The sequence below is a fragment of the Paralichthys olivaceus genome, chromosome 4, assembly GCF_024713975.1.
Source record: "Paralichthys olivaceus isolate ysfri-2021 chromosome 4, ASM2471397v2, whole genome shotgun sequence".
NCBI lineage: Eukaryota > Metazoa > Chordata > Actinopteri > Pleuronectiformes > Paralichthyidae > Paralichthys > Paralichthys olivaceus.
The window spans coordinates 9,616,806-9,643,207 of NC_091096.1; the positions used below are offsets into that span (position 1 = coordinate 9,616,806).

Sequence of the window (26,402 nt, forward strand, 5' to 3'; positions counted from 1 at the left end):
CTATGTTCACAAGTTAGCTTTGCACTGTAGTATTTAGTAAAAGTGCTGAGTAATTTATAATTACATGTGCCAGCAGAAATACCCAGGGAAACAGGAACAATGAGTATGAGAATAGTCGACCTGTGGCTATATTACATTGAAATGTGTTGCAATTACTGTTATACGTGTCCAGGAGCTATATGCTAAACTATTATGGGGTGGATTGTTCACTGCAGAGACTCAATGCTCCGTGATGATGGCGTAATATGACCATGACTGATTTTCAGTAGCAGCAGAGTGTGAGCAGGCAGGACTGACAGCAGAGAGAGCTGGATGAAGGGCTGGTCATGAGCAGGATGGAGAGAGCGTCTGTTTTCATGGATGAATTCTACATGACAGAGTAGACACCAGCGGAGTGGCAGAAAGCACAGTGAGGCAGCAATGAGACGGAGGAAGACATTCCCCTATGACTCTTGGGCTGTTTCTCTTTCTCCTCCTTCTAAATGCCCCCCCCCCCCCGTGTAAATCTCTTTCACTGCGTGAACAGAATACTTGCAAAAATCTTTTGCTGTCTTTCTATTTTCCTCGTCCTCTTTTATATTTTCGCTCTCTGCACCTCCCTCTGTCTTGTTGTCAGTCTCTTATTTGTGCGCACTGCTTCATGTTAAAGGCTACAGGCTGCACTCTAGTGGTTCACTCATGCCCGTCCCTCCCTCTAAGGTGCCTTGACACAAGCTCATGCTTCCTTTCTGCATCAGAGAAGCCATCAGAGACGCTGTTGCCATGTTTGATTATATGTTTATACCAACAAATCTTTATAAAAATAAAATTCGGTCAAATACCTCTCTAATTGATGGCTCAAAGTCAAAACCTTCTCTCAGAGAAAATTGGAGGGAAAAAAAGACGTGTCAAAGGTTAAATGATCTCTTGTTCTCTGCTGCTTTTCACACGGTCGGCTAAAAGGAGATACATGAGCTAAGTTTGAGGTCAGGTCAAAACACCTGAAGGCGAGAAAATTGAAAAGATCGGCTAAAAGGTTCCGTCAGACTTTGAAACTGTTATTACTTTTTCTGAAGCTGACAAATATATGTGGAAGCTGGGTGGAATAGCATTTTTAAAGCTGGGGGCGATAGGGAGGGCTGGGATGTTATTAACAGACCCTGTGAGTCCCATTCAGACATCTTTTGTTCTCTATCTCTGGCATTTGATTTATTTGGATGTGTTTGTCTTCTTCAATCCAGCCCCTTTCATATATTTGATTCCTGTGAGGTTATATGAACTTGATTTATTTTCCCCTCTTCATCGTGTCATGCTTTCTATCCTCCTCTTCTCTCACTACTTTTCTCTCTCGCTCTTTCTGTCAGGCCGTTTCTCTTTCACAATAAACCTCTTACTAGCTCTTTGTCACCATTGTCTCCTGTGCGCTATAGATTTTTTCTCATTTCAGGTTTGATCCCCTGCAGCAGAATAATATTATGTCAGAATAGGTCAGCATTTGAGCTGTTTCTGGTATCACTCACACAAGCACATACATGCACACACACACACACACACACACACACACACACACGCTTGAACATGTTGACACACTCACACACAACTCTTATTTGCATTTCCACAAGTACACACACACTCACACACAGCCATGCAAGCTCTGCAGGGTTAGACCTGTCACCCGGTAAAATATGTTGCTCTCCCATTTCAGTCAATGATCAAGGCACTCAATGAAATAAGAGTCGCTGCACCTCACACTTGGTTTCTCATTAACTTGATGTCACATACAATATCAAAGACAAGCGTGTCACTATTTGACATCATGGGGTCTCAGTTTAATGCAATGTGCTCCTCAACTGAAGTGTTCTCCATTTATTACCACGTGGTCTCCAGAGAGATGCAATTTTTTTCCTCCACCTCCCAGTCCTTTTTGTTTGTGTTTGTGTTTTTGTGTGATGTTGAGCAAACCTTTTAGCAGAGGAGCTTCTGACCACTCAGCATTCCACTGTTGTGTTGACTTGGAAAAATAATGACTAATATTAATTGATAATTATGTAGCTTCTTAATCACCTGACCTTTGTTCCCCTAATGACATTTAATGTATTAACATCACAGAGACAGAAGAACATGGGGAACATGCTGCAACCTTAACTGAAATCAAGGGTAGAAGTCCCATTTCTCAACAAAGATACATAACACTGGGTAAATGTGGCAGCAGTGAATTCACTGTCATTCCAACATAACCCTCAGCCGAACAGCTTTGAATAGGAAAATTAAGCTTTTGGCAAAACATGGATAATTCTGAGTTGCACTCATGCATGTATCTAACAGCCAATCAGGGCTGAGTAACAGGCGGAGGAAAGGAGGGCAGGCTGGTGTGTGAAGTTAAATGACTCATACATATGTACATATTTGGATTATACCGTATGGAGGACATTTACCGAAGCCAAAGGACTTATGCTTCCATTTCTTAGACTCCCAAAAAAAAAAAAAAACCCATTTCTTAAATTTGAATTTCAAATTTGTTTTGACGTATTACCATGGGGAAATGGATCTGACACATTCAGCTGATAAGGTCGCACCAATCAACAGAGGCACCAAGGGTTCATTCATGTTGTATTATCACTTATATTCAATTTCAATACCCCTTATGCTGTGTGCATGTGCCACTGTGCAAAATGTTTTGATCCCAGTACACCTCTGGCACACCCATTATATCTTTTGCCATTGTTGACAGATACTCCTCCCTGCACATGCGGGCCTGTTTTACATGTTACGTAATATCACTGAATTTCTACTCTTGTATTGCATATGCTCGACTCCATTCTGTAATGAGCCCGTCTCCAATCACTTAATTACTCCTCATCACCATTTAGCATAATGACTCCAAAGATGATAAAAGTTACCATCATTTCTTAACCTCTGCCAAATATATCTTGAGACGGGAAGTAAGGAGTTGTGTAATATAAGTCTTTAAGCTTTCACCAATTTACCGTAATGACCACAATGATGATGATAAAGATTACGCTGATTCCTGCACAAGATAGATCTGATGGTAAATCAAGCAAGACCTGTTTGGATCTTTCAGCCCTGGGTGAAGCCATCATAACACTCTGGAGGACAATTGAGACAGAGCAGAGGAGAGACGAAGAGAGGAGAAGATAATATGGATGGGGAATGGGTGCTTGGGGAGTAGGAAGGGGGGCATTGGGAGATTTAGGAAGGTGTTGAGGGAGTGATAAGGGAGTAGAGAGAGACTGAAAAATAACTAGATGTTGAGGGAAGAGCAAGAATGGGGTAGGATGGAGGGATGGATGTAAATTAGAGAAAGAATTGGTAGACTGGGACCTAGACGGAGTCAGAATGTATGAACAGAGAATGGAGGAAATGAGAATGTGGAAGATATATACGTCATGAAAGAGATTGAAGGGAACAAGAGCAGGGAGGGAGAGAAGTGGATTTTAACACCGTGTTTTACTTATACATAAATTCTTTATTTTCCTCTTGCGTTGATGGACGTTTAGGGACATTAATCAGTGGAGCTAAAAGCCATCAAATACAGAGAACACCCAATCACACATTAGAGAGAGGATTTAAAAAGCCAGACAGAGAGGAGCTGAATATGTCTGACTACAAATGAGGCCTCTTCTTCAGTGACAATGATGCGTAAAGTGGCCGGGTCATATTTTCCCTTTATCATAAACCTTCATTAATTGAACTGTATACATGAAGGTAAAAGGCTGAATGGGAGATTAGAACAGAATACAAGAAGTAGTGAGGGTGAAAAAGGATGGGCGATAGACGCACAGTAGAAAAGAGGAAAGAGAAATAGGGATGTTGGGCGTGAATGATGATGCTGGTGTGGATGGAGTGATCAAGAGGAGGTAAACACAAAAGAGAGAGTGTTAGCTTTGGGAGGATCAGAATGGAGACTGGTGAGTAGCTCTGGCTGCATCCACTCTAAAACATGTTCATTTGTAATCAGCATTTTACAGCTAATAGGATTTCTTTCCACAGAAAGTGTTTTAGCTCCGTATCAGTTTTTAATCCCCGCAAATACTAACATGAATGCTCAGGTACCCTGGGCAACAGCTGTTAGACATCAGGGTCAGTCACTTGCTATTTACAATAAATGTTGCATTCTACACTGGTCGCAGAGGATAATTGCAGTTATTGTCTTATATATATACACACACACACACACACACACACATATATATATATATTCCTTTCTCTGTCTACCTCCCCCATCTATCTCTTCCCTCTAGCTGTCATCTCTCAATGGCAAAAAGGAGGTAAAAAAAGAAAAGGTACAATTGTATTAAGATTTCAACACCGTGTAGCCATCTTCTTCAAGTTTTGCTTCTCTCTTCATTAGGTTGTAAAGTGATGTGAGGCGAGCCAGATGGGGAATGATGATGTTTAAACAGAGCATATCAATGAACCTCGCTCCAGCTGCTTCACTGTGTGTGTGTGTGTGTGTGTGTGTGTGTGTGTGTGTGTGTGTGTGTTCTCAACTTAGAGAGGCCTAAGACTTGCTCACCCTCCAAAACTGTGTACGTGTGTGTTAGTCAGTCAGTTAGTGTCACAAGTCTTGAAGGACCTCCTGCCAACCAGCCATTGGTCAGGGAGTTACCAAGGTTACCGAGCTAGGTGGCCCAGCTGTGTTCAGGTGACGGATCTCTCTCTCTCTCTCTCTCTTTTTTCCCTCTCCCTCTCATGACCAAAGCATTTGGGTTTCAAGGTTGCCCTCAGCTGTGTGACTCGTATCTCTTACAACATGCCCACTAATGGACAATATCCTTCCTGTGCTTCCTCTTCCTCTCTTAAATTTCCTTCCTTCGTTCCTTTTTTCCTCACGTGCGTTTTCTGCTGATGGAGTTTTGCAGGGCTGCCTGTGGTATTTTGTGTCGCAGCCAGTGCAGTGACATGGTGCAGGAACAAGAAAGACCTGTTTCATTATTTTTTTAGAAATTAATGTCACATTTATGTGTTTGTTGTGTATTTTATTGGATTTGAATGAAATCTCTGCAGAGCATGGGCTGCCTTGATAAATGTTTGTCGTTGGGTGTTAGTGTGACTGCTGCAATATCCTCTGTAATATCCCAGACTCTGCTAAGACCAGAAAATGTCTTTTTGGCTGCTGGGTTCCCTTTTTTTCTGTTTTCTTGTCGTGCAAATCACCCTGACAGTAGAAAGAGGAAGCTTTTTTTCTGCAGAGTCTGATAACTCATTAAGATTCAACTCAACAAGCCCAAACAGCAAACATATATTCCTGCTGTTATTCTCTGCCTGTGTGATGACAGTGTTTCTGTGTTGTGATTCAGATTCAGGGCATGCAGATAAAAAGAGAAATGGGCTACTGGAGGAAGACATGGGGTAGAATTTATCCTTTGTACGAAAGATGGCACAGATTGTAACAGTCGTTTGGAATAAGGGAATGATATAGGCGCCATACTAAAAATTGGAAAAATAGAGAAAGATAGATAGAAAGTGTGGCTTGTCAAATATGGCGGCTGATTAAAATGACCTGACAAATCAGGCAAGAGTCAAGGTAACAGATGTAGAAAGCGGAGTGAAGGAGGAAGAAAGTATAGGAGATAATAAATGTTTACTTTCATAACAGAAGGAAATGAAAGAAGGAAAGACAGAGATTATTCTATTATCTATTTCTGTCCATGTATATTTTCTTATCTTCCCTCATCTAATAGTGAAGCCTAATTGCCTTTTTATGTTTCTCTCTCATCTACCTGCCAAGACTCTGCCTATCTGATCCCATGAGATGTTTTTTAATATCCATTTTGTTCTCTTCCTCGTCCCTTTTTTTTCTTCATCTCCTGTCGTCTCTTTGCATTTGAACATTTGTTTTTCTCTCATTCCCTCTGCTGGTGATGTACCTCTTGCATGTGTAATGGTTACATCAGTTACAACAAGGAAAATCAGTTAGATTCAACTAATGAAGACAGAATTTTATTTTCTGCCTTAATGCATGCATAGGTGTCTCTTTGCATTTGTGTGTGTCTGTGTGTTTGATTGCATATACATGGTGAAAATCTGTAATTTTAGCATCAATTCCATGATTCTCAGCAGAATATTTCCTTATTGTTCACCTTTAGTCTCACCGAGATCAACTAAGACTGGGACCTACAGGGCTATTGTTCTACTTGCTCTACAAATTGATTATAAAAAACATGTCTGTGGCTACTGAGGAAAAAAAATGGTACACATGAAATACTATAATAGTATGAAGAGATATGAGCATTTCTATGAGAGGAGTTCTGATGTATTGTTTTATCCATAATGTAGCCTGGATATAAGAATTCAGTCTGGGCCAAACCAAAGTTTCGGCTCCTTCACAGTGAAAGTTTAACTCGTTGGTCCAAATCCAAACTTGAACACGGTTTGAAAGATTTTCCATAAATTCAGTCATATGTTAACATATTAAAGTGTCATTTTTTATGTTTATTAAACAAAAACGAAAAACCTTTTATTTAAAAAAGTAAAAATACCCCAAAAAAGTCCTCATTGAGCTGATTCTGTTTGGTTCAGTGTAAACAAGCAAGGTCAGGCATAATCTCCAAATGGACATACAGTATGTAGCGGGATGTCTGTTTTAAAAGGGGGTTTCTGTATAACTCAGGAAAGCTCTGAAGGAAATGATCTCACCAAACACTTAGTCTTGGTTTAGAGTTTGTCCGAAAGTAATGATGTGCTTACAAAAGAAATTCAAAAGTAAAAAATAAATAGAGTTAAACTTTTAAACAGAGATATATTTCATGAGAATATAATTAAAAGTAGTAATCTACAGGGTTTGAATTATGAGTGTGTGATTTGGATCGCTTGTATTTTTCCTGCTCAGAAGTAATGTCTGATTAGAGGTTTATTCTGCCGGTGTCTTTCTTCTCATTGTGCATTCTGTATGATTTCAAATCATTAGTCCAACTCTGATTACTTTTTTAATAAAACACCTCCAGTAATGAGCTTTGTGGCCTTAATGATATCCTCTTCACCCGTAATGAGACAAATCACCTTAATGACCCTGAGACCACGGTAGATTAACATGTGTTGCTATGGAAATATAATCATATCACCTGAAAAATACACCGATATTTATTTTCCCAAACCGACCATTAATTAATCAATACCAAAAAGTGTCGGCCACGTAATTAATGTAAGCCTAGAAAATAGAATTAAAGTATTTTCTTATTTTTTTGAATCTGTTCAAGATCCAAGACATACACACCATTGATACATTTATAGGCCTGTAGGAGATTAAAATGCACTCAGAGATTGGCTGAGAGAAATATGGATGAAGCAATAAGGCCGTCAGAATCACAGAGCAAAGTTGCTTAAGTTAGACAACAACATTAATCAAATGGCCTAATGGTCCCGGCTGGAAAATAAAAAAAACGAATGGGAGGGAAATATTAACTTTTTGAAGCACATTTTGAATCTGCCTTGTTGGGGTCATTTCTCTCCAGCTCAGTGACCTAAAGATAACATCTTCATTTCCAAGATAAAAGAAGGTTAAAAGAGACAGAAGAAAAATTGAGTGTGAATCACTGTAACATCACCTGTATTCTTTGTTTTAAGGGGGAAGAAGTAATTTCAACTATTGGTTTGTAGATAAATTAGGGAGGGAAAGGGGGGAGATTTGAATACAAGAAAAAAAAAAAGGAAGGATGAGAGAAATAGGTTTGATGGTGGGATATCTAGTTACAAGTGACCCCTCTTTCTTGTCCACACCTAACTCGCAGCCCATTCCATTTCTCATTCCACCTCTGTCCTCTGTGGAATGGCTTCCTTTGCCTTCACCACTTTTATTGTTAATGTAAACCTGTCCTTTCTTTCTATGCTTTCTTTCTAGGCTCTCCTGCCTTTTTTTTTTACCTGTTCTTCTACTTGTTTCTGCCTCTTTTCTCTTGAGCTTCTAGTCATTGTTGAGGTATTTTCACATCCATGCTGCACTTTTTCTCGCTCTCTCTCTCTCTCTCTCTCTCTCTCTCTCCCTCTCCCCTTCATCTTCCTCCATCTTTCTCTCTCCACTGTATTTCCATGCGGTCTGCTGGGCAGCCATGCTCTTCATCTTTATCTCTGTCTGTGGGAGAGGAGGCGGCCTGGTGCCAGCGGCTAATGGACTTTTGGAAAACACAGACAGCCATGCATCACAGTCGGGAGAACTAGGGAGACAGGGAGGATGGATTTGGAGGGAGGCCGCAGGGAGAGTGGTATTTCGGAGAGAGACTTACAAGGGAACAAGTGGTAGCGAGGGGAAAAATCAAAGTTAGACGTATCTTTAAAGCAACACAGCGGAAAAGAAAGTGTGGGAGAGCAGTCCTGATTCTACTGGGAGCTGTAATCAATACTAAGATCTGTAATACATTGTCACCTATTTAAAGATTTAACACTGCACAATGCTTCCCATCACTCACCCATGCAACCTCGTCAGCCAGCCTCAGAATAGTTTGCGAACTGCGAAGGAGCTTATAAACATGGCAATATTCAGTGTCTCAGGAGATGGTTGGAAAGCTAAAGATGTATCAAGGGTGGAAAGACATATCTCACATATATATTATAGACACAATATTTCAGATCGGAAATGTGAAATTTGACATTTAGTACAAAAATGTAATTGTGTGTTGTATGTTGGAGTTCATTTTCTGTCTGAACCTGACTCAGGCACAACAGGCAGTTAATAGAATTTATGTTGAATATTTTGTCCTTAACTTACTGGTGTGCTTTTTATTTCTCTATCCACACTAAAAGTGTGATAGTTTACCATTCACTGTGAACTGAAGCTGCTATTATTATGGGACACCACACATACTGTTAGCTTTTATGGTCAACACCTCTGCATTTCAAATCAATAAGACTGTGAATCATACAAGATCCAGTCCGTATAAAAACTGTTAAGATTTAGTCCTTTGTTTTTGATAAATTCTCTGTCTCTATACACTGAAGAACGTATTGTTTGCATTTGTAATTTACCCTGCGCTCTCTCGTGGACAGCATGTGGTCAGGTGGAAATTGAAATATTCTGTATCTATAACAACCAGTTTCAGATCAACAATGGCAAAACTCATTCCCAGTTTCAAAGCAGACTCCATCAAACTGCAAGTAGTGCATCTCCAAGTATAAAAAGGCCACAGCCTGTGAGGACAGAAAGTGCAGTTTGCAGCAATGATGTTAACATTCAGCTCATGTCTGAGTTGAACTGAGGGGCCAGGCTACTGTGAACCGTAAGCATAACCAAAAGAATTCTGGATAATCTGATGCTGTGATCATCTCTTTCCTCCTGACGGGTCTTTGTACTGTCTGAATGAGTCAAGACACAGAAAATATTTCCACTCTGACTGTTTGTACATGTTTGAGAACCTTTGACATAACTGTTGGGTCGAACAGGCTGTGAAAGACCTGTCATGTAAAAACTTCAATAGCAGATGCTTCAAAATTTCGTCATATTCTTGAGACCAATGTGATCTGGATTCATTTTAGCAAACACCAGCTGTTCATTAATGTTGTGTGAGTGTGGCAGCAGCACCTCTCCTAGCTGCTGTGAAATATTAGCACAGTTTGTCAGTCAGTTTGCTAACTGATAGTGATGCCATGCTCTCTGATGTCAGATCTTTTGTTTTAGACTCATCCACTTTAAGAGTAGTTTAAGCTCCTACAGATGAACATTCTACTGGAATTCAAATTCATCCTGTGATAAATAGCGACTGCAGAGAACAAGACACAACATTTAATTACCCTCAGGAGTACATGAAGCGACAGTCACCGTTGGTGTGAGAGCAACCTGCTCCTGGAAAAGCATCTGAGTGTATCGTCAACATTTTCTCTCCCTGCCTTTCCCATCATTCCAATTAAATCTCTCTGACTGTAATACTTCCATATTATCATGCCAATGTATTAAAGAAATTCAGTCTTAATGGCACCTCTTGGTGTACACACAGAATGTTTCTGCAGTATTTGCCAGTGTTGTCCCAAGCACTGATCGCATGGTGGTGCGGAGGGCCTTTGACACTGTACTTGGACCATTTGGCACCAAAATTAAAACTTAAACCAATGCTAATGAAGTTAATTTAGAAGGGCTGGCAGCTCCTCACTGGTGTGTCGAACACTGCAGCCTGCATTGAATCAGCCCTTAATATTCTCTGAACTGCTTTGGCAGCTAAGTTGTTAAATTGGCAGTAGACTCTTAGGATCCTGTCCTGATAGTCTGCAGGCTCTTGACCATGTGGACATAACCAAGTCACCATCTTTTCATCAAGCAGTGTTTGTGTCTAAACATTATGACCAATACTAGAAGTTCAACTTGTTTTTTTCCGAAACAACGCTACTGGTAGACTGCTCATGTTAATTAATGTAACTTTGATAATGAAAGTCCAGCATGCCCACTGGGTTTGGGGGATTTCAGCTAAGTAAGTGAATCATTTCTCAGTAGGTAGAGACAAATATCCTATGTTGTCATTCAGGTTGGAACTTTTTGGCTTTGGAAGAGTTAGCTATTGTTTGTGATCCAGTCAGGACCCGTGTTAACACTTTGCATCCCAAGGACATGGGTGTCCTGTTCCCTCCAAATGAGGACTGGGCATTCTCAAAGTTGAGCATTTTTTATTCTTGTGCCCATCCTCACAAGCAGGGGTATAATTGTGGCATTTAACATCCCTTAAGTTTAGTGGCTGAAGACATGATCCACAAGAAGAGAAAGGTATTAAGTCAAGTACAATCACTTCAAAGATGTGCTAGACTGTGGCAGTTAAATGCAAAAGTTAAAAGCCTCAAAGCAAAAGTTTTAATGAACTTGTTTTCTTCCTGACTCTTGCCAGGGGTCATGAAATTTTCAGAGCGACCAGAGTGCAGAGATTTACAAGCTACCAAATGAGGTAGGGTGTCTGGTCTCATTGGCCTTGACGGGGTGAGCAGCCCGATAATCCGGAATGACCTTGAAGTCAGTCGCTGATCCTCCACATGGAGAGGAGCAAGGTGGCAGACACGGTTCACACATTTAGTGTGTCCACTGAGCATGATTGAATGGATGGCAACAAAGGTGCAGACCCAATGGGATAGGACATGCTCATTGATAACAGGATGGAATGAATGGATGGATGGACGGACAGACGGACATCATGGTTGACTTCAAGGATCACAACCTCTTTTGCCTCTAACGTGGCGAGTGTGACACCTGAGAGTATCTTTGTTTTGCTATCGCTCACTCCACACGGGGAAAATAGGAGAGAAAGTTCAAACAACAAACTTATTCAGTGAACTGGCACCACAGAGAGAGGGTGTGATGGAAAGATCAGTGGACCACTTTCATTTCTGTTTTTCTAACCTGAAAGCACATGTGCAGGTTCCCTGGGCGTAGAGTGCCCTGTGTGTGTGTATGTAGAGATTGCCAGCACTTTCCTAGCCCTGTATGATTAAAGGCCCCATTTTACCATGTAAACTGCAGAAATGTTCAGCTGTCATAGATCTTATTGATATGTTTGACTCACAGATGAAGCCTTATGCTGCTCTCCATGCACAGAGGGATGTCCCTTTTCTTTCTTTGTCTCTTTTTTAATCAATTTCGTGTAGCTTTCTTATTGGCTGCTCTGTTGTGTGGATGACAGTGATGTGTAGCAGTTAAACACATTGGCAAGCAGAGCTGTGGACCATTGTGTGACTGTAGTGCTGTCATCCTATGGGTTAAAAGGTAGTAGTGAGTAAATGAGTGAGTTACACTTGATATTATCCTTCTGCTGAGAGATGTTCCACTAGCCATGGCGTATGGGAGCGGTGTTGCAGACCAGGGCATCATTTGTCCTGGGTCTTGAAGAGTTGTAGCATTTATTTACTGACAAAACTGCACATACATTGCACTGCTAGATTCCATCTTTTAAATTCTAATTCTCTGCTCCAGTCATCTGCTTCACCATCACACACACCCACTCGCTACATACCCAATTACACTTTCCCTTAAGGAGCTGCACTACTTGTGTAACAATGTGCTGCCTCAAACTTACAAACACAAACTTACTTGCTACTGCTTCCTCATGGCACTTAGAGAAGAGAATGTACAAGTACAGTTTTTACACATTTCTCTACATATGTATAACAATGTGCAATATCATATATGATTTCGTAACTGTGGAAGCAAGGACGCCAAGGGGAGCTCAACAAGCAAACTTATCAGTAGTTAGCTACAGTCAGTCGCCCGTCAGAGATCCCAGACACTCCATCCCAGGTCACGTTCACACCCACATAAATTACAAACTAGCTTCCAGAGAGTGGGCAGCATGTTAAGAAGTGAATGCAAACAGGCAGCATCATATTTCTTTTTATGGGACAGAGCGCTTTGCTGAGATAGGATATAAAGAAAGATGCAGCTTCAGTGTCGTTCACTTGAGCTTTAGCTTTAACAGGTTGAGCACTGCTTGCCCTGATGGCACTTACAAAGAGAAAATGCCGTTTGAGGATAAATGTTTGGTCATCGACCTTCCATTCCATCTCAGGCAGAGGGGGTTTCACAAAGACTTATCTCCTTGTCTATTCCTTTCCAGACAAAAGGAAAATATTACAAAGCTGACTCCTGTATGGACCTGAGCCACAAACCTGACAAAGTCATGTCATTAATATAGATCCTTTTAAAATTATTAAAGAAGGGAAAAACTTTGTTTCTGTATGTCAGATCCAATGAGAACTGAATTAATAGTCATATTGTACAATAACCGCTTATCCGTCCATGTAACCACAGTTTAACGACACATTATATATGGACACCTCTTCTGCTTACATGCATGTATAATATGCAGTACCTGTGCCAGACTGCTCTTTAGCCCACTTTAATGTGCAGCCCTATCGCCTGTAAATTAGGTTTCTACACAACTAAATTACAAAAGCAAATACATTGTGTCAGTAAACACTCGCTTGATCGTGTTCAAAGGCCTATCTGTAGAAGTAATGAATGAATAAAGAGCTACATCAGGTGGTTAGAGTGGATAGTGGCATACAAAGCACTCAACTGTCACACTAACAGTGAACACTGGTTGCAGATCACACAGTTTATTGACTACATCCAGCTGGAATTTACTACCACTGTAATTGCAGGTTGCACAAGTAATTACAAGTATTTCTTACCTTTTAAACAATAAGAGGCGGAAATAATTATCCATCTTGATTGAAATGCCTGTTATATGTTCCTGGTGTACAGCAACAGTGTAAATCAGATATGTTGCTTCATGCAGAACAAATTCAGCTGAAATATCTTTGTCCTGTGGGAGGACTTTAGTTCACAAACCAAGTTTTCAATAAAAGCGAGCAATAAAAAACACTTCATACATAATGAAAAAATAATAAAAACAACTCATCAACATAAATGCCAGATTAATGATATTTGTGCAGACAGGGAGACAGAATCTGACAATTAATATTGGCTGTTTAATGCAAAATGCACAGTTTTAACAGAGGGGAGGGCTGCTATATAATTTTGTTTCTCTACAAATTAGAGAATATTATTGGAAATTGGAACTTGTCATTTTCATTTGTAGTTTATATCTTGTTTCCACCAGTTTGCTAATTGTATTTTCCACCTGTTAAGGTTGCATTTAAAAAGTATATTAAAGGACATGCTCTACATCATTAACTACAGGTCATGTGAGTTTACCATCTCACCAGCTGGCAGCTCCTTTTACATTATGTTCAATTTACTTTGTTTTTTCTAAAATAGGTGAAATACTTTATTTCAGAACATTGAAAAAAAATCTCTTTGCATAATAAAACTGAATTTCAGATAATGCAACAGAAATCAGGGAACATGATTTATGTTATTAGAATCTTCATGAACTTCCATCCACCCATTATCGGGTTCTGTAGCCAATCCTAGCTGAGAATGGGGCGAGAGGCAGGTCCTCCCTGGAGAGGTCTGCAACATATCACAGTGCTGACATATGGAGATACACAACCACAACCACACCAATGGAAGTGACAGTGCTAACCACTGCACACTGCTTTGTGTGGTCTTTTATTTTGAGTGTAGCTTTAGGTTATTTGTCTCTATATGTTGGCCCTGCAACAACCTGTCCAGGTGACCCTGCCTCTCACCCAATATCAGCATCCGTCAGTGTAAGAGAACTGATTAAGAAAACAAGTGCATGAGGACACATACGAAAAGGAATTATTCATACTTTTCAGAGACAGGCAAATGTAACACAAGACTTCATCAGGAAAAAGTTGAACAAAGGAAAGATAAAAGGAAACAGAAAGAAATAATAATTTTTCTGCCAGATTCTATTAAGGGTGGCATCTTAGTTTTGGCTCACTGATCCGTCTCAGATGATCCGAACATCTGTCTCCAATTACTCTTCTCTTCCGCTATCACATCTCTCATCGGCTTAACAGGGTCTGAGCTAAGATTTGCATACAGCATGGCAATAGGCGATTAATTTCTATCTTTTTTTTTTTTTTTGCTTTCTTCATGAAGAAACAAAGAGGACTAATGACAGCTGAGGGTAATTAAACAACAGAGAAAACAAAGACAGGAGAGGGAGTGAAGAAGTTGTCACATTGTGTCTCGGGGGATGGAGGCAACTGTTGCCACCAGAGCAAGCAGTCGGAAAGAACGCCTCATGAGGGATTGATGCCACCTGCGTGCCAGGCTTTCATCATCTGAGATTTGGCCATGAGCGTCTTTGTGCTCCTTAGAAGACTGAAATAATTGTTCACTGATCATGAGACACTCACAAGTGAACCAAATTCTGACTGAGTTGTGTGAGGAGATAGGACTGCACATGTTTGCAAAACTCTGCAAAACTGAAGCACATACCCCCAACAAGGCCCAAATGATCTCCTTGAATTTATTCAAACTGCACTAAACTGCACACACTTAGGCCCAATCCCATTTCACCCCTTAGCCCAAACCCTTAGTGATCCCCTCTGTTTTGTTCCTGTGTAGGGGAAGGCTGTCCTGATTTTTGTTGGGATGGAGGGGGAGGGCCAAGTGCCAAGTTTTTTCAGACCCACACTTCAAACTGAGGGATATGAGAATTTCCCAGAATCCCTTGCAAATCACTGGCAAGCTGTGAGAGAGACCCACAAATGTAGTATTTTCTCCATAATAAGGATTTGAAAATTACAATAATTAAATTGTATATCTTAGTTTAATATTTTTCAATATTAATGTAATATGGTAATTTTTTTCACAACAACCGTAAAAAGGTTTGTCGCTTCTGTTTACATTGACTGCTACTGATGACATGCCGTGTTTTCGGGATGACTGCTGATGACGTAACAGCTTCTAGAAGTGCTTTCCCAATTCATGGGGAAGATTTCAACCGTTACGGTTTGTAACTTCGATTAAAAGGGCAAGATAACCCTCGGAAAGAAGGGGTGAAATAGGATTGGGCCTTATAGATATCAGTCCGCTAAATATGACCCCCAAAAATTAGGAAACATTTTTAAAAGATTAAATGTTAAAGACAATGAAAACGAAATAACTTAATCCACAACATAATTTAATGGCATCTTTTTCGGCTTTTCACAGAAGTCTGTTGTTTCTGTGTAATCCTTCTGACAAACAAACACAAGCAAATGTCACACTAACAGAAAACAAAAAAAAACAGCAAAGCCATAAATAAACTCCAAAACATGAAAAAATTCAATTCAATATTGTCTCTACGCTCTTGATGTATTCATTTCATATTACGGTTTTTGTTACTGAAACATAGCATATCCCCACTCTCTTACTACACAATCTCCTCATACATTTCAAGACAAACTGCCCTGAAACAACCTTCCTCATGTATATGGATGCTGGAGGAGAAGGTGCCGCCTGGCTCTTCTGTGCTTTGAATTGATTTGCTTGCACCTGATCTTATCTTCATTCAGATTTGTATCCTGCCACCAAGTTTCAGTGTAATCTGTCCAGTAGTTTTCGCGTAATCTTGCTAACAAACACAAATAAACCAACCAACCAACCAACCAACAGTGTGTGGAGGTAAACATTTAGAAAAAAAATTGAATTCCCCTTTTACTATGGCAGTAAGTTTCCATCTGGAGTTTTTACTCCATCAGTGTATTCCCTCTGGAACGACCATAACACAATGTGAGAACATCTCACATCCATTGCTCAAAGGCTAAATACCAAACATTTTAGAAAGTCACACTAGGGGACAATTTGTTATATGCCACTTTAAAAGTGTTTGTAATCTAAAGATGTAATTTATGGATGAGGAAAAAGATCGTTTTTGATATGTTTTAGTTTAAACTTATGAGCACGATGATGATTCTTTCTATTTCCTTTGCGTGTTCCTTGAAGGGATCTCTCTTTCTGAGGGAGGAAACGAGGCAGAAAGAGAGTTTGACAGAGAGAGAGTGGACCCTGGAGTAGTTTATCCATTTGGAAGTTTCAGCTTGGCTACACTCTGATGCCAAACTGTTTGAACCACGGACGAGATAGAGGGACCTCTTCAAACATGCCCGTGCTCGTACTCATTGGGCCTGTGCTGTAATGTAATAGGAAAGTGTTGTCTATTTAAAGTGTCAGAATGTATATTAGCTCAAACTGAAGAGTTCGGTCCTCTGCTGTTCTTTTCAGGTGAACAGTCCTCAAAGTCCTTCACGGTTCATCTCTTTGTGCATTTTCCTCCATCTGGTTGAGGAAGAAGGAAGAGGACTGTCCTCATTTTGCTTTTCTGTTTATAAAGTCAGACGGTGTGAAGAATCCTGTTGATTGAGTTTGTCACTATTGATGAAAGTGTTAAGAATAATTACAAACTAGCCTTTTAAAAATCAGAACACTTTTAAAATTAAGTCGTTTTTCATTGTTTTCAATTTAGAGTGAATCTCCATGTCTGATCTTTTACTTTATTTTTTGTTTGGATTGTTGACTTGGCCTACATTTAATTTTCTAACTACATTTAGATTTAGAATATTGGACAAGATGTTGAATATCCCTTTTATGTTTGAAGGTCTTCTGCACAATTTAGGTTGCTTGTGTAACAATAATAGCTTATAAGTTTACTTTTTTATTCTTTTTGCTTTCTAGTCTATATCCGATACAGTGTTTTAGCAGAAAATATTTAAAACTATAAGGACAATTCATGTAAGAAAAGAGCAATAATTTGTGTCGATGTGACTTTTTTCTGATTCCTGTGAAACAAATCATATATATCAGCGGAGTAGCTCATGCTTCAGTGGTGTTAGGGTTTCAATAAATGAGATCCACCGTCAGATAAAACCCTTTAAAATGGATAAATAACACACATACAAGTTAAGCAATAAAAGAGTAACACAATTTGTTTTATTTTCTATCCTGTGGGGGAAAGATGGAAGGAAATTAGGAAGACAGTGTGAGTGATAGAGAACAATAGATAGAGCAAGGGAACAAGACAATGACACAGCTTTAAATTAATGAATGTGGAGCTTGCTGGCTCCATGTCATGTTCATGAGAGAGAAAAACAAGAGTGTGCATGTTTGTGTCTGAAAGCATTTAATACAATGGTCAGCAAATACAACCACAGTTATTATTATTAGCAGCAATTCCTTAAACAAACCTACAAAAAATAAAAGTATATAAATGGTTCTCTGTGTGCTGTAAGGATTAACACAGTCATTTATCTCTACTTCCCCATTTGTGTGATAATGTGGGGTTTTGTGAAACTCTACATTGCTACTTAAAAGGTTATGCTTAGCACCAAAAATGACTATAGCCTATTACTGTGCTTCCTTAAGACTTTACGTTTTAACAGTTCACGCATGTTTTTCAATGACACACACGTTAAAAGGACTTGACACAAATGTAATATGTTGAAATGACCAAAAGCAAAAGCATGTTCATTAAACCATATGAATGAAATGTGGGGGAAACGGGTTGACAGCAGTTTCATTAGTGAAAACAAATCAGCAAGAAAGTGCATTAGTATTCTACCCTGATGAAACACTCTTGGGTTTTGTGTGTAATCTCACTGAATGTTTTACTGCCTATAAATCCATATATCACTGTATATAATGCAAAATAATGAAATATACAGACACATTTCACTTATAATCATGATTGCATAGGGGAGTTTGAGCTTCATGTTGATCTGCCTGCCTTTGTTCAGCTTTGCCTAATCGGTTCTTCTTTATGCAAAAGCCTCCAATCAAACAAAGAGTGACATCTCTTAATGCACTTAATGACATTTAAAGGTAGCATTGTACATGTGCTTATTTTTATCTGTTAAAAGTCCTCTTCACATCAAGAAAGCCATCAATGAATCTTGAAAAAAAGATAAAAAAAATCCTATCTGTGTTTGTGGCCCTCGCAGGACTGTCTAAAACTGGACCAGTCGTTTCATTCGGCCTGAATTAAATGATTGGCTGGTGTTCCTGTCTGTCGCTAACCGACCTCTGTGCATGCGTGCTCCCTGTAAACATGCCAGAGAGACATTCAAAGCTGAAACAGACATGAAAGTCAGAAGTTAACGAGTGGGTCACGAAAAGTCTGCTTCTGGCAGTCGCCCGTGCAAGTTCATGTGTTCATAACGTTGATGAGGGGGTGGGATGTATCGGTTGCATTTTTTTTTTTAAAGTTTAGCCTGATCCTGCTAACTTTTCCAGGACTGCCAACCCTAGCTGTAAGCCCAAAAATCATTAGTTCAATTTCTGCATGTTGCTGATGTGTTAACCGCCGATGTCAATTAAGAAAACAGAACAGTTTTATCTGTACGCAGTATGGCACAGGTGGACAGGAATATTATTTTAAGTGGAAACCTGCAGACTCAGATGCAGGGTGTCTGAGGCGCTTGTAAACAGTTTAACCTGAATAGCACCTTAATGTGAGTGTGGCCCAATGCCAGGCTACACTTTGCATGCAAATGTGGCTTGTACACAGCTGCTTCGGATAGATAATCCCACTGAATCCTCATCGAACTTGAGAGCTCATTCATCTTGTTTGCTGGTGACCTTACATTTCTTCCCGAGACAGGCAGAAGGGAGCGTTTAAGAGCGTTTCCATCCACTCATGTGGTCCTGCATGCGTCATGAATGAGAGTTGTGAGCGTCAGATGGTTGCAAAGTAGTAGTAATTGTTATAAGGTCAAAATAACAACAGAGAAAGTCAAAACAAAGAACATTTAACGTGCTCTGAGTCGTGGGCAGATAAAGAGAATAATAAAGGCTTTCACAAACCTGCCTGGTACAGACAGTTCCCGGCAGCTGGAAAGTTGTGAACCTCACTGTGTGAGCTGCTGCAAGGTCCAGTGTGTAAGATTTAGGTGAAAGGGATCTACTGGCAGAAATTTAATGTAGAATAATCCTCATGATGTTTTCACTAGTTTGTTTCATCTAAATTGTGTGAATTGTAGTTTTCTTTACCCCAGAAAAGACCCTTTATATTCAAATACTTTATATTTACATCAAGGGGGTCCTCTCTACGGAGGCCGCCATGTTTTTTACATTAGTCCAGACTGGACAAACTAAACACCTTTTGAGTTTTTATGACAACTGAAGCTGCCACAGGTTCTTTTTCATGTTTGGAAGGAGAGGGGGAGGGGTGTTCAGCTGCAACATGCAATTTCAACGCTAGATCACTTAATTCTACACACTGTACCTTTAAATAATCACAATCACATTTAAAAGGAAGCACAGCAACAGGGCAAATCTTTCCTTCGACATGTCACTGTGATGTTACCCCTCCGATCATAGTTTCGTCTCAAGCTAATTTGAGACAATATTAAACTGATGCTTTGGTAGATCAAAGCAAGCGCTCCCTGTTCACTGGCTGCTGCAGGCGAGAGCGTTTCCCTTCACAGGCTCCAGCATCATTTTCATTAAGGGGACCGTTCCGTTTTATGGGATTGTCCGCTATGTTGGCGTCGCTGTTATTATTACCTTACTGTTTAGGCTACTTTGATCTCATGAAAGCATCCCACACAAGACGTTTGATTGTGATGTAAAAACTGGAACACTTAAACTAAGCTGTATTTCATGAGACACCATGTTAGACACAAAATCATGATTTACATTGTTTGATAGATACTAGAGATTTAAGAGTTGAGAGTTTGAATCCTGTTAGACTTATTGTAGGAACAAAAACATTCAGTCCACAACATTAAGGTATGGTGGGCTCAACCTACTCCTCCCCCATCTTCTGTTTAAATTAAATTCTAGACCAGGAGTATTTATTTTAATGTGCAGTACCCTCTCCACTCTCACTCATTCTCTCATTGTTACTTTATATAGGCTTTAATTTATTCTGTTCTGAGTGTTTCTTTTATGTTATTTGGCTTTTTAAAATATTGGTTATTTTCCTCCATTCCTGTAAAATGGCTTATGAATCAAAGTAGACACATTAATTCCACTCTGCTCTTTCTTCTGAAATGCATGAACACGGGAGCTTTTAAAGCCATATTAACTGTTTTTTGGTTATTTTTGTGTTATTTTCCTCACAGTCTTGCTCCAAATGTAAGTTTTACCTCAACACGTGAATTCAGAGGACTGGATTGAAAGTTGTTGTCTCTCTTCACTTGATTGACAGGACTTTTATACAGCAGCAGGTTTTTAACAACTAAAATCATTGTTTTCTTTTCTTTTGTTCACATCGTTTGTTTGCGGCTGCTGTAACGCCTTCAGTTTTACTTATATTGTTGACAAAAACATGTCAACAAGATTTTCCATCAAAACAAACTTCTGTGAACTGAGCTCAAAGATGGATGTTATGACAACTCCCCAATCAACTTGATCGCTTGCTACAGTACAAGGTCATAAACTCCACCTTCTCAATGGATGGAACATGGATAAAACTAAAAAGTCCCAAGTATGTGTCAAAAAATGTGTTTCCTGTCATTGTAGGTTTGTAGGTTTTGATCAGTTATTTGATGCTGTACAGACAAGGTGAAACTACATGATAAACTATTACTACTGAGCAGACACTGGATAGAACTGATGTCAACAGAACAAGATGGCGGCACCAGTACGCAGGGATGTTTTGGCTTCATTTCAGTATGTTGGGAGGAAGTGAAAATGAGTGTTCTTTATATAGGACCCAAAAATGTCTAAATGTTGAAAGACAGGTTTTAATGTCTTCACGTGTATGTGACCAAAATATTTTTTTGCTCAAACATTTTGTTTCACGGTGCAAACTTTTATGCTTAGAAGTCACACTTCACATGCTGAAGGATTATGACGTTCCATGATTAGCAAAGCTTTGAATGTGTTTTCAGTGTAGCTGACATCAGCGGTCACGGCATACATACTGTGCATGATAATCCTTTTCCGCCCTTCTCACCCAAGTGTAGTGAGAAAGAAAAAAGTGTCTCTAATGTTCAATTGTGAGCAGCTGAAACAGATTTCTTACTAATTTCTGTACTACAAAGCCCATAATCTTTCCAATTCAAAAGCAATAATGAAAAGCCATAAAATTATTCTTCAAAGCAATAAAGCGTTCTTCCCACTCTTTTTAAGGTTGTAAAGAGCAGAATGAGCCCCTGTGATGCCCTGCAGTGAATTACTGCATACACACATTCACATATGAATGAATACACATACACAAACCCCAAAATTCACACATACACACTTCAGAGGACTGCCAACTGTGAAATTACCCAATCAGAGGTTCTTGTCGCTTCTCAGACATTAGTTATCACACATAAGCCAGCTGAGGTGACACAGCACAGACACACACACACACACACACACACAGTTAAGACAGAGTTTGAAAATTTCATGAAGCTCCATTAAAGTTAATGACACACCAAGTCCAAAATAATGTGTTGGAAGAAAGAGCACAGATGTGTGTGTGTGTGTGTGTGAGAGAGTAAGTTGTCAGCTCAAAGGTGTCAGGATGTGAATATCACAGCCAGACAGTTTATTCTCCACATTTCATTTTCCTGTGAAATATATATGTATTGAATGATAATGAGAAGCCACATTAAGAACACGCTTTTAAAACTCTATAAAACAAACTGTGATTCTCACTTGAAGTCTCTTTGACCCTCAGTTTCTTCTTAATCACAAGCTGCAAACACCGACTTTACACCTACCTACGGTTTGATCACACATGCAAGACAAAGAGAGACACATAAAAATAGAAAAAAACGTGTCCAACATGTAACTACACAGGGAGCAATAAAGCCGTTGATGTTTGTGCATGTAAAGTCAAGAAGGAAAGTATAAAATGCTGAGCTTTTCATATAACAAAGACTTCACTAGTGGAACAACCAGTGTGTTGGGTGGATTAGTCCCTTTAGACCACTTTTATTGTGCCTTAACCATGATTCAGCACATTCACAGAGACACTTGTTAAAGTTTTACACTGAGGAGATTTTTCTCACTCAACATTGCTGTAAATAAAGGCAACCCCAACAAACTTCTCAAGTTTGAATTAACTTTTGAATGGATGAATGACAGAGGGTAGAGAGAAATAGACATTTACCTAGAATGAAGGAATAAAATACAAAATGCAGTGATGCCAACGATGCATCCACTACCGTCTTTTCTTTCAGTTTACAGTGGTTTTGTGAGATTAAAAGACAAAATGAATTCTAAAGTAGATCTTGCATAACCTGAGACATCTCTGAATATTGCTAACTGTGGGTAAATGTCTTTTTCTTTTCTTTCAGGTGAAGTTTGGGCGGTTTGGCTTCGTGTGGGACGCAGCCGTGCTGGAGTACGTCGCTAATAATGATGAGGATTGCTCCTTCTATACTGTCAGCAGCCGCGCACCAGACCGTGGATATGGTATCGCCATGCAACACGGCAGCCCCTACCGGGACATTTTCTCCCAGAGGTACGAGTAGTAACAGTAAACAACAGTCAGCGGCATCCTTGACTGCATTTTACTTGTAATGTAACGCACGTTTCTCATGCACGATGATGGAGCTGCCACTTTTGTTCCACGCTGTTTATCTCAGTCATATTGTCCTCAGTTTTAGGTTGTGAAATGTTCTCTTCTTTTATTGCAGAGTCGTGAAAAATTGCATTCATGTATACACAACTTCTCGAGAGGTCGTGCAAGTTTTTTTTTTTTTTTATGACTTCTTCAAATTTATTTCAGCCAAATAAAAATGGCCAATCCAGTAAAGTTTGCCCGTCTGCGCTGCTGGAAGAATCCGCTCTCCAGGTCAGACACCGAGTAAATTGTAGATTAAATTGTACATCTATCTTCCAGAGGAAAGAGGCGAGTGGCACTTTCACAACTTGGGTGCAGCGAGGTTGCTTTAACCGCAACATGAACCACTGGTTCACGTTGAGGTTAAGCAAGTGTGACAACTCAGTCTCACATATAAGAAGAGTTGACAGTGTAGACGCGCCCACAGTGATCCCAGCTGTTTATCTTGTTGCTGTAGCACAGAGTTGAGGTTATGTTGGTTCAAAGTAGCTCATGGGACAAGACAGTAACTGAATGTAATAATTCAGTCATCTCCCATCCATATGGTCATGTGTTGCTATAGGAAGCTCATTAACATGTGCAGACTCCACACAGAGGTCATTAATCATCTTCTCAGCAGCTGAACTGTCAGTGCAGTGTTTTCTATGAGTGTACATGTTTGTTAGTTTGTTTGCATTCATTTTTAATGCCCCACTGTGATGTAAACCACATCACTAGATTGTGGGCTCAGTCACATGAGCTGAAGCGTGTCTGTGAAGGCCACATAAGGATTGCCTGCAGCCCTACAGAGAATCACGTTGGGTTCATTCGTGACCAAGCATGAGATCATTCCAAGAAGAGGGAAAACAAAAACGTCTCCTTCCTTCATTTAGCTGCACTAATTTATATCATGTTAAATAGTTTGTGTCGCAAAAGATGGAAATGTATTTGATGTGCACGGACCAAACTGCATGAGCTTTACTTAGTGTGTGAGTGACTAGGCGTTTTTATATATTTGGTGATGCATTTCGCTCCAGAATATTACCCCTATCATGGCTGTTATTGAAATAAACAAGCAATTAATTGACAGGCCATGTTTCCAATTCCCTGCTATTATTTCAGTTTGACAGTTTGAAATACTTTACTCACACTAATCCCTCCTGGTTCAGACAGTGATACAATTATCAGGAGAAAAGATAATCACAGTTATAATTGTTTTGTTTGCTTTGATTTTAATATTTTTCATCCTGTAATTCTGTATTATACAGATTAATAAAGCAATGAAGCAGCAAGTGGAGGATGAGCAGGAATTATATTAGCAGTCCGTGCCTTGACACTATGGAAAGAAATGTTTTGTTCTGCTTGATTATCTTTGGTGGGCTGGTCATAACACCTCCTGCAACTTTGTTCAACCAACCACCACTGCATCTGAGCAGAACATAATCGACTTTAATGAAATTGCAGATTAAATGTGCAAAGATTTTCTTGATTCCAACTCCACTAGTCTTGCTTATACAGATCTGTGGTAGAGAGAAATTGTGAGGCAAACACATTTTTACTTTAGTAATAGCAAAACAAAGTTGAGGCTATTAAATTATCCAGGATCCAGAAATAAGTCCAGAAAGCTGTGACAGCATCTTTCAAGAATACTGAGGGGAAATCTTGTGGAACTTGTGCACAAGCCTGAGCGTTATGATGTATACAGATGACACAGTAACTTCATAAATAAGTTGAGGATCATTTTGTTCTCATCAGTGCTGTATTACTGTATTGTATGAAGCTCATCCAGTAAAAGGGGATTACTGGGGGCAAAGCTGGACAAAAACCACTGGAGCCTTTTGGATGAATTATATAAGCAGCCATCCTCTGCATTGTTTGTTAAAATCTCTCTAAGGCTTTTGATGGGATTTCCATAGGTTTGGATAATCCTGGTTACAGCAGGTTTTCACATCTTCGTGGCAGATGTCATTTTCAAATTGAGCTTTGTTTAGCATTTAGAAAGGAGTCCCTCAAGGATCGATATTAAGTCCTCATCTGTCTCTCTGCCTTCATAGTAATTATTTTCCAACTTGACGACGCCTTCTTATATGTGACTGACTCCACCATACACCTCGTCTTAACTACAGCAAAACATGGATCTGACGAGAGCTCAAAATGGTTGATGCACCCACTTCAATACTTGCTCTCAGTGTTATTCTAGTTGATGTGCTACAGCTTTGCAAAAGTATAGGAGTTTGGTTTCATATCAAATTGTGAATTGAGCTACTTTGAAATGGTCATGACACTTGTCATTGTTCATAAACTAGAGTTCATTTTCTCTTTTAATAACCAGACAAAAAGGTTGACTCACCAATGTCTTTGGTTCGATATTTGATTGTATTTATTTATGCTCATCTTGAGATTGCTTCTGTATCCATAATATCTTAGGTCCCTTTGACAACCGAGATCTTGATCTCAATTTAATGTGATCGGTAAATAGAATTTTATAACGAGAAAAGAGAAAGTAAACACAACATATAAGATCACATCAGTGATAAAGATCCACATAGACAATGATTGTGTGGTGTAATTGAAGATGGAATCTTACTAGTGTTTACTACATATTTGTGTATATGTGTTCCACATATTGGAGACGTATTTACTATCTGCAGGTCCCTGGTGGTAAAAAAGAAGATGAAAAGGAATTTATTTGCTTTGACACTTTGCCAAGAAAGTCAGTATCTGTAGAAAATACACTGACTGCTACAACTTCATTGTTTTCAACCACTTTGTTTTGTGAGGAATGCTTTGCCCGAGTTCAAGTGCGGCACCACTTCCTGCCCGTGTTGCTGTCTGCGTGTGGGAGTGTGTAGATCTGTGTGTATTTGTTGGTACTGCAGAGCAAATTATCTGCGACTGTGCACACGCTCGTAGGTGCTGCCATTCTGTGATTGATGGAGACAGTGTGCAGATTTACCAGAGTCCAAAAAAAAAAAACCCACAGTGGTCTAAAGGATTAGTCCACTAATTTAAAGTGACAGCTATTGACAAGTTGTTTTGAAGTGCTGAAGGGGCAAGATGGTGAAAAAAATAAACCCTCTCTCACAGGCATATATTATTTTTGTCTGTGTGTCTGCAGGCATTGATGTGAGAATAAGTTTAATATTGAATCCATAGTTTATGGACATCTGTTGGTTGCTGCACTCTAAGAAGATAAGCTGTGGGCCAGACATTGCATTGTGCATATTGAACATGGCTACAATTTACATTTCCATTGCAAGATTGATGAGGTACCTGATTGCGTGGTTATGGTTGCGACTACAGAATTTAAATCTTGTCTTGATCTTTAATGTAGAAACAAATGATAGTTGATGATAGTTGTCAGTATAGGAATAAGTATAGCAGAGAAAAATGAATTATATGCACATTAGTATGATATCACAGTTATGATATCTTACATAAAAATCAAAATTTTTAATTTAGGCACACTAGTTTCAGATATATAACAACAATGACATGGATTTGATTATGGTCCCATTGCTCATTACATTAAATTCAGCTACAGAGATGAATTCATATTGTTGATTTATTACCTGGTTGCAGGCGACTGTTTGTCAGTGC

The 26,402-nt window shown here is 39.4% G+C and overlaps 1 protein-coding gene across 3 annotated transcripts in view; it reads left to right on the top strand.

Moving 5' to 3' along the window:
• The window catches only part of grid2 (glutamate receptor, ionotropic, delta 2), a 423,234-nt gene that overhangs the window by 368,870 nt on the left and 27,962 nt on the right, over positions 1–26,402 (top strand). For all 3 annotated transcript variants that reach the window (XM_069523619.1, XM_069523620.1, XM_069523618.1), the window contains exon 14: positions 22,555–22,721. In XM_069523619.1, coding sequence (XP_069379720.1) covers positions 22,555–22,721 — 167 coding nt within the window. The remainder of the gene's footprint in view (positions 1–22,554; positions 22,722–26,402) is intronic.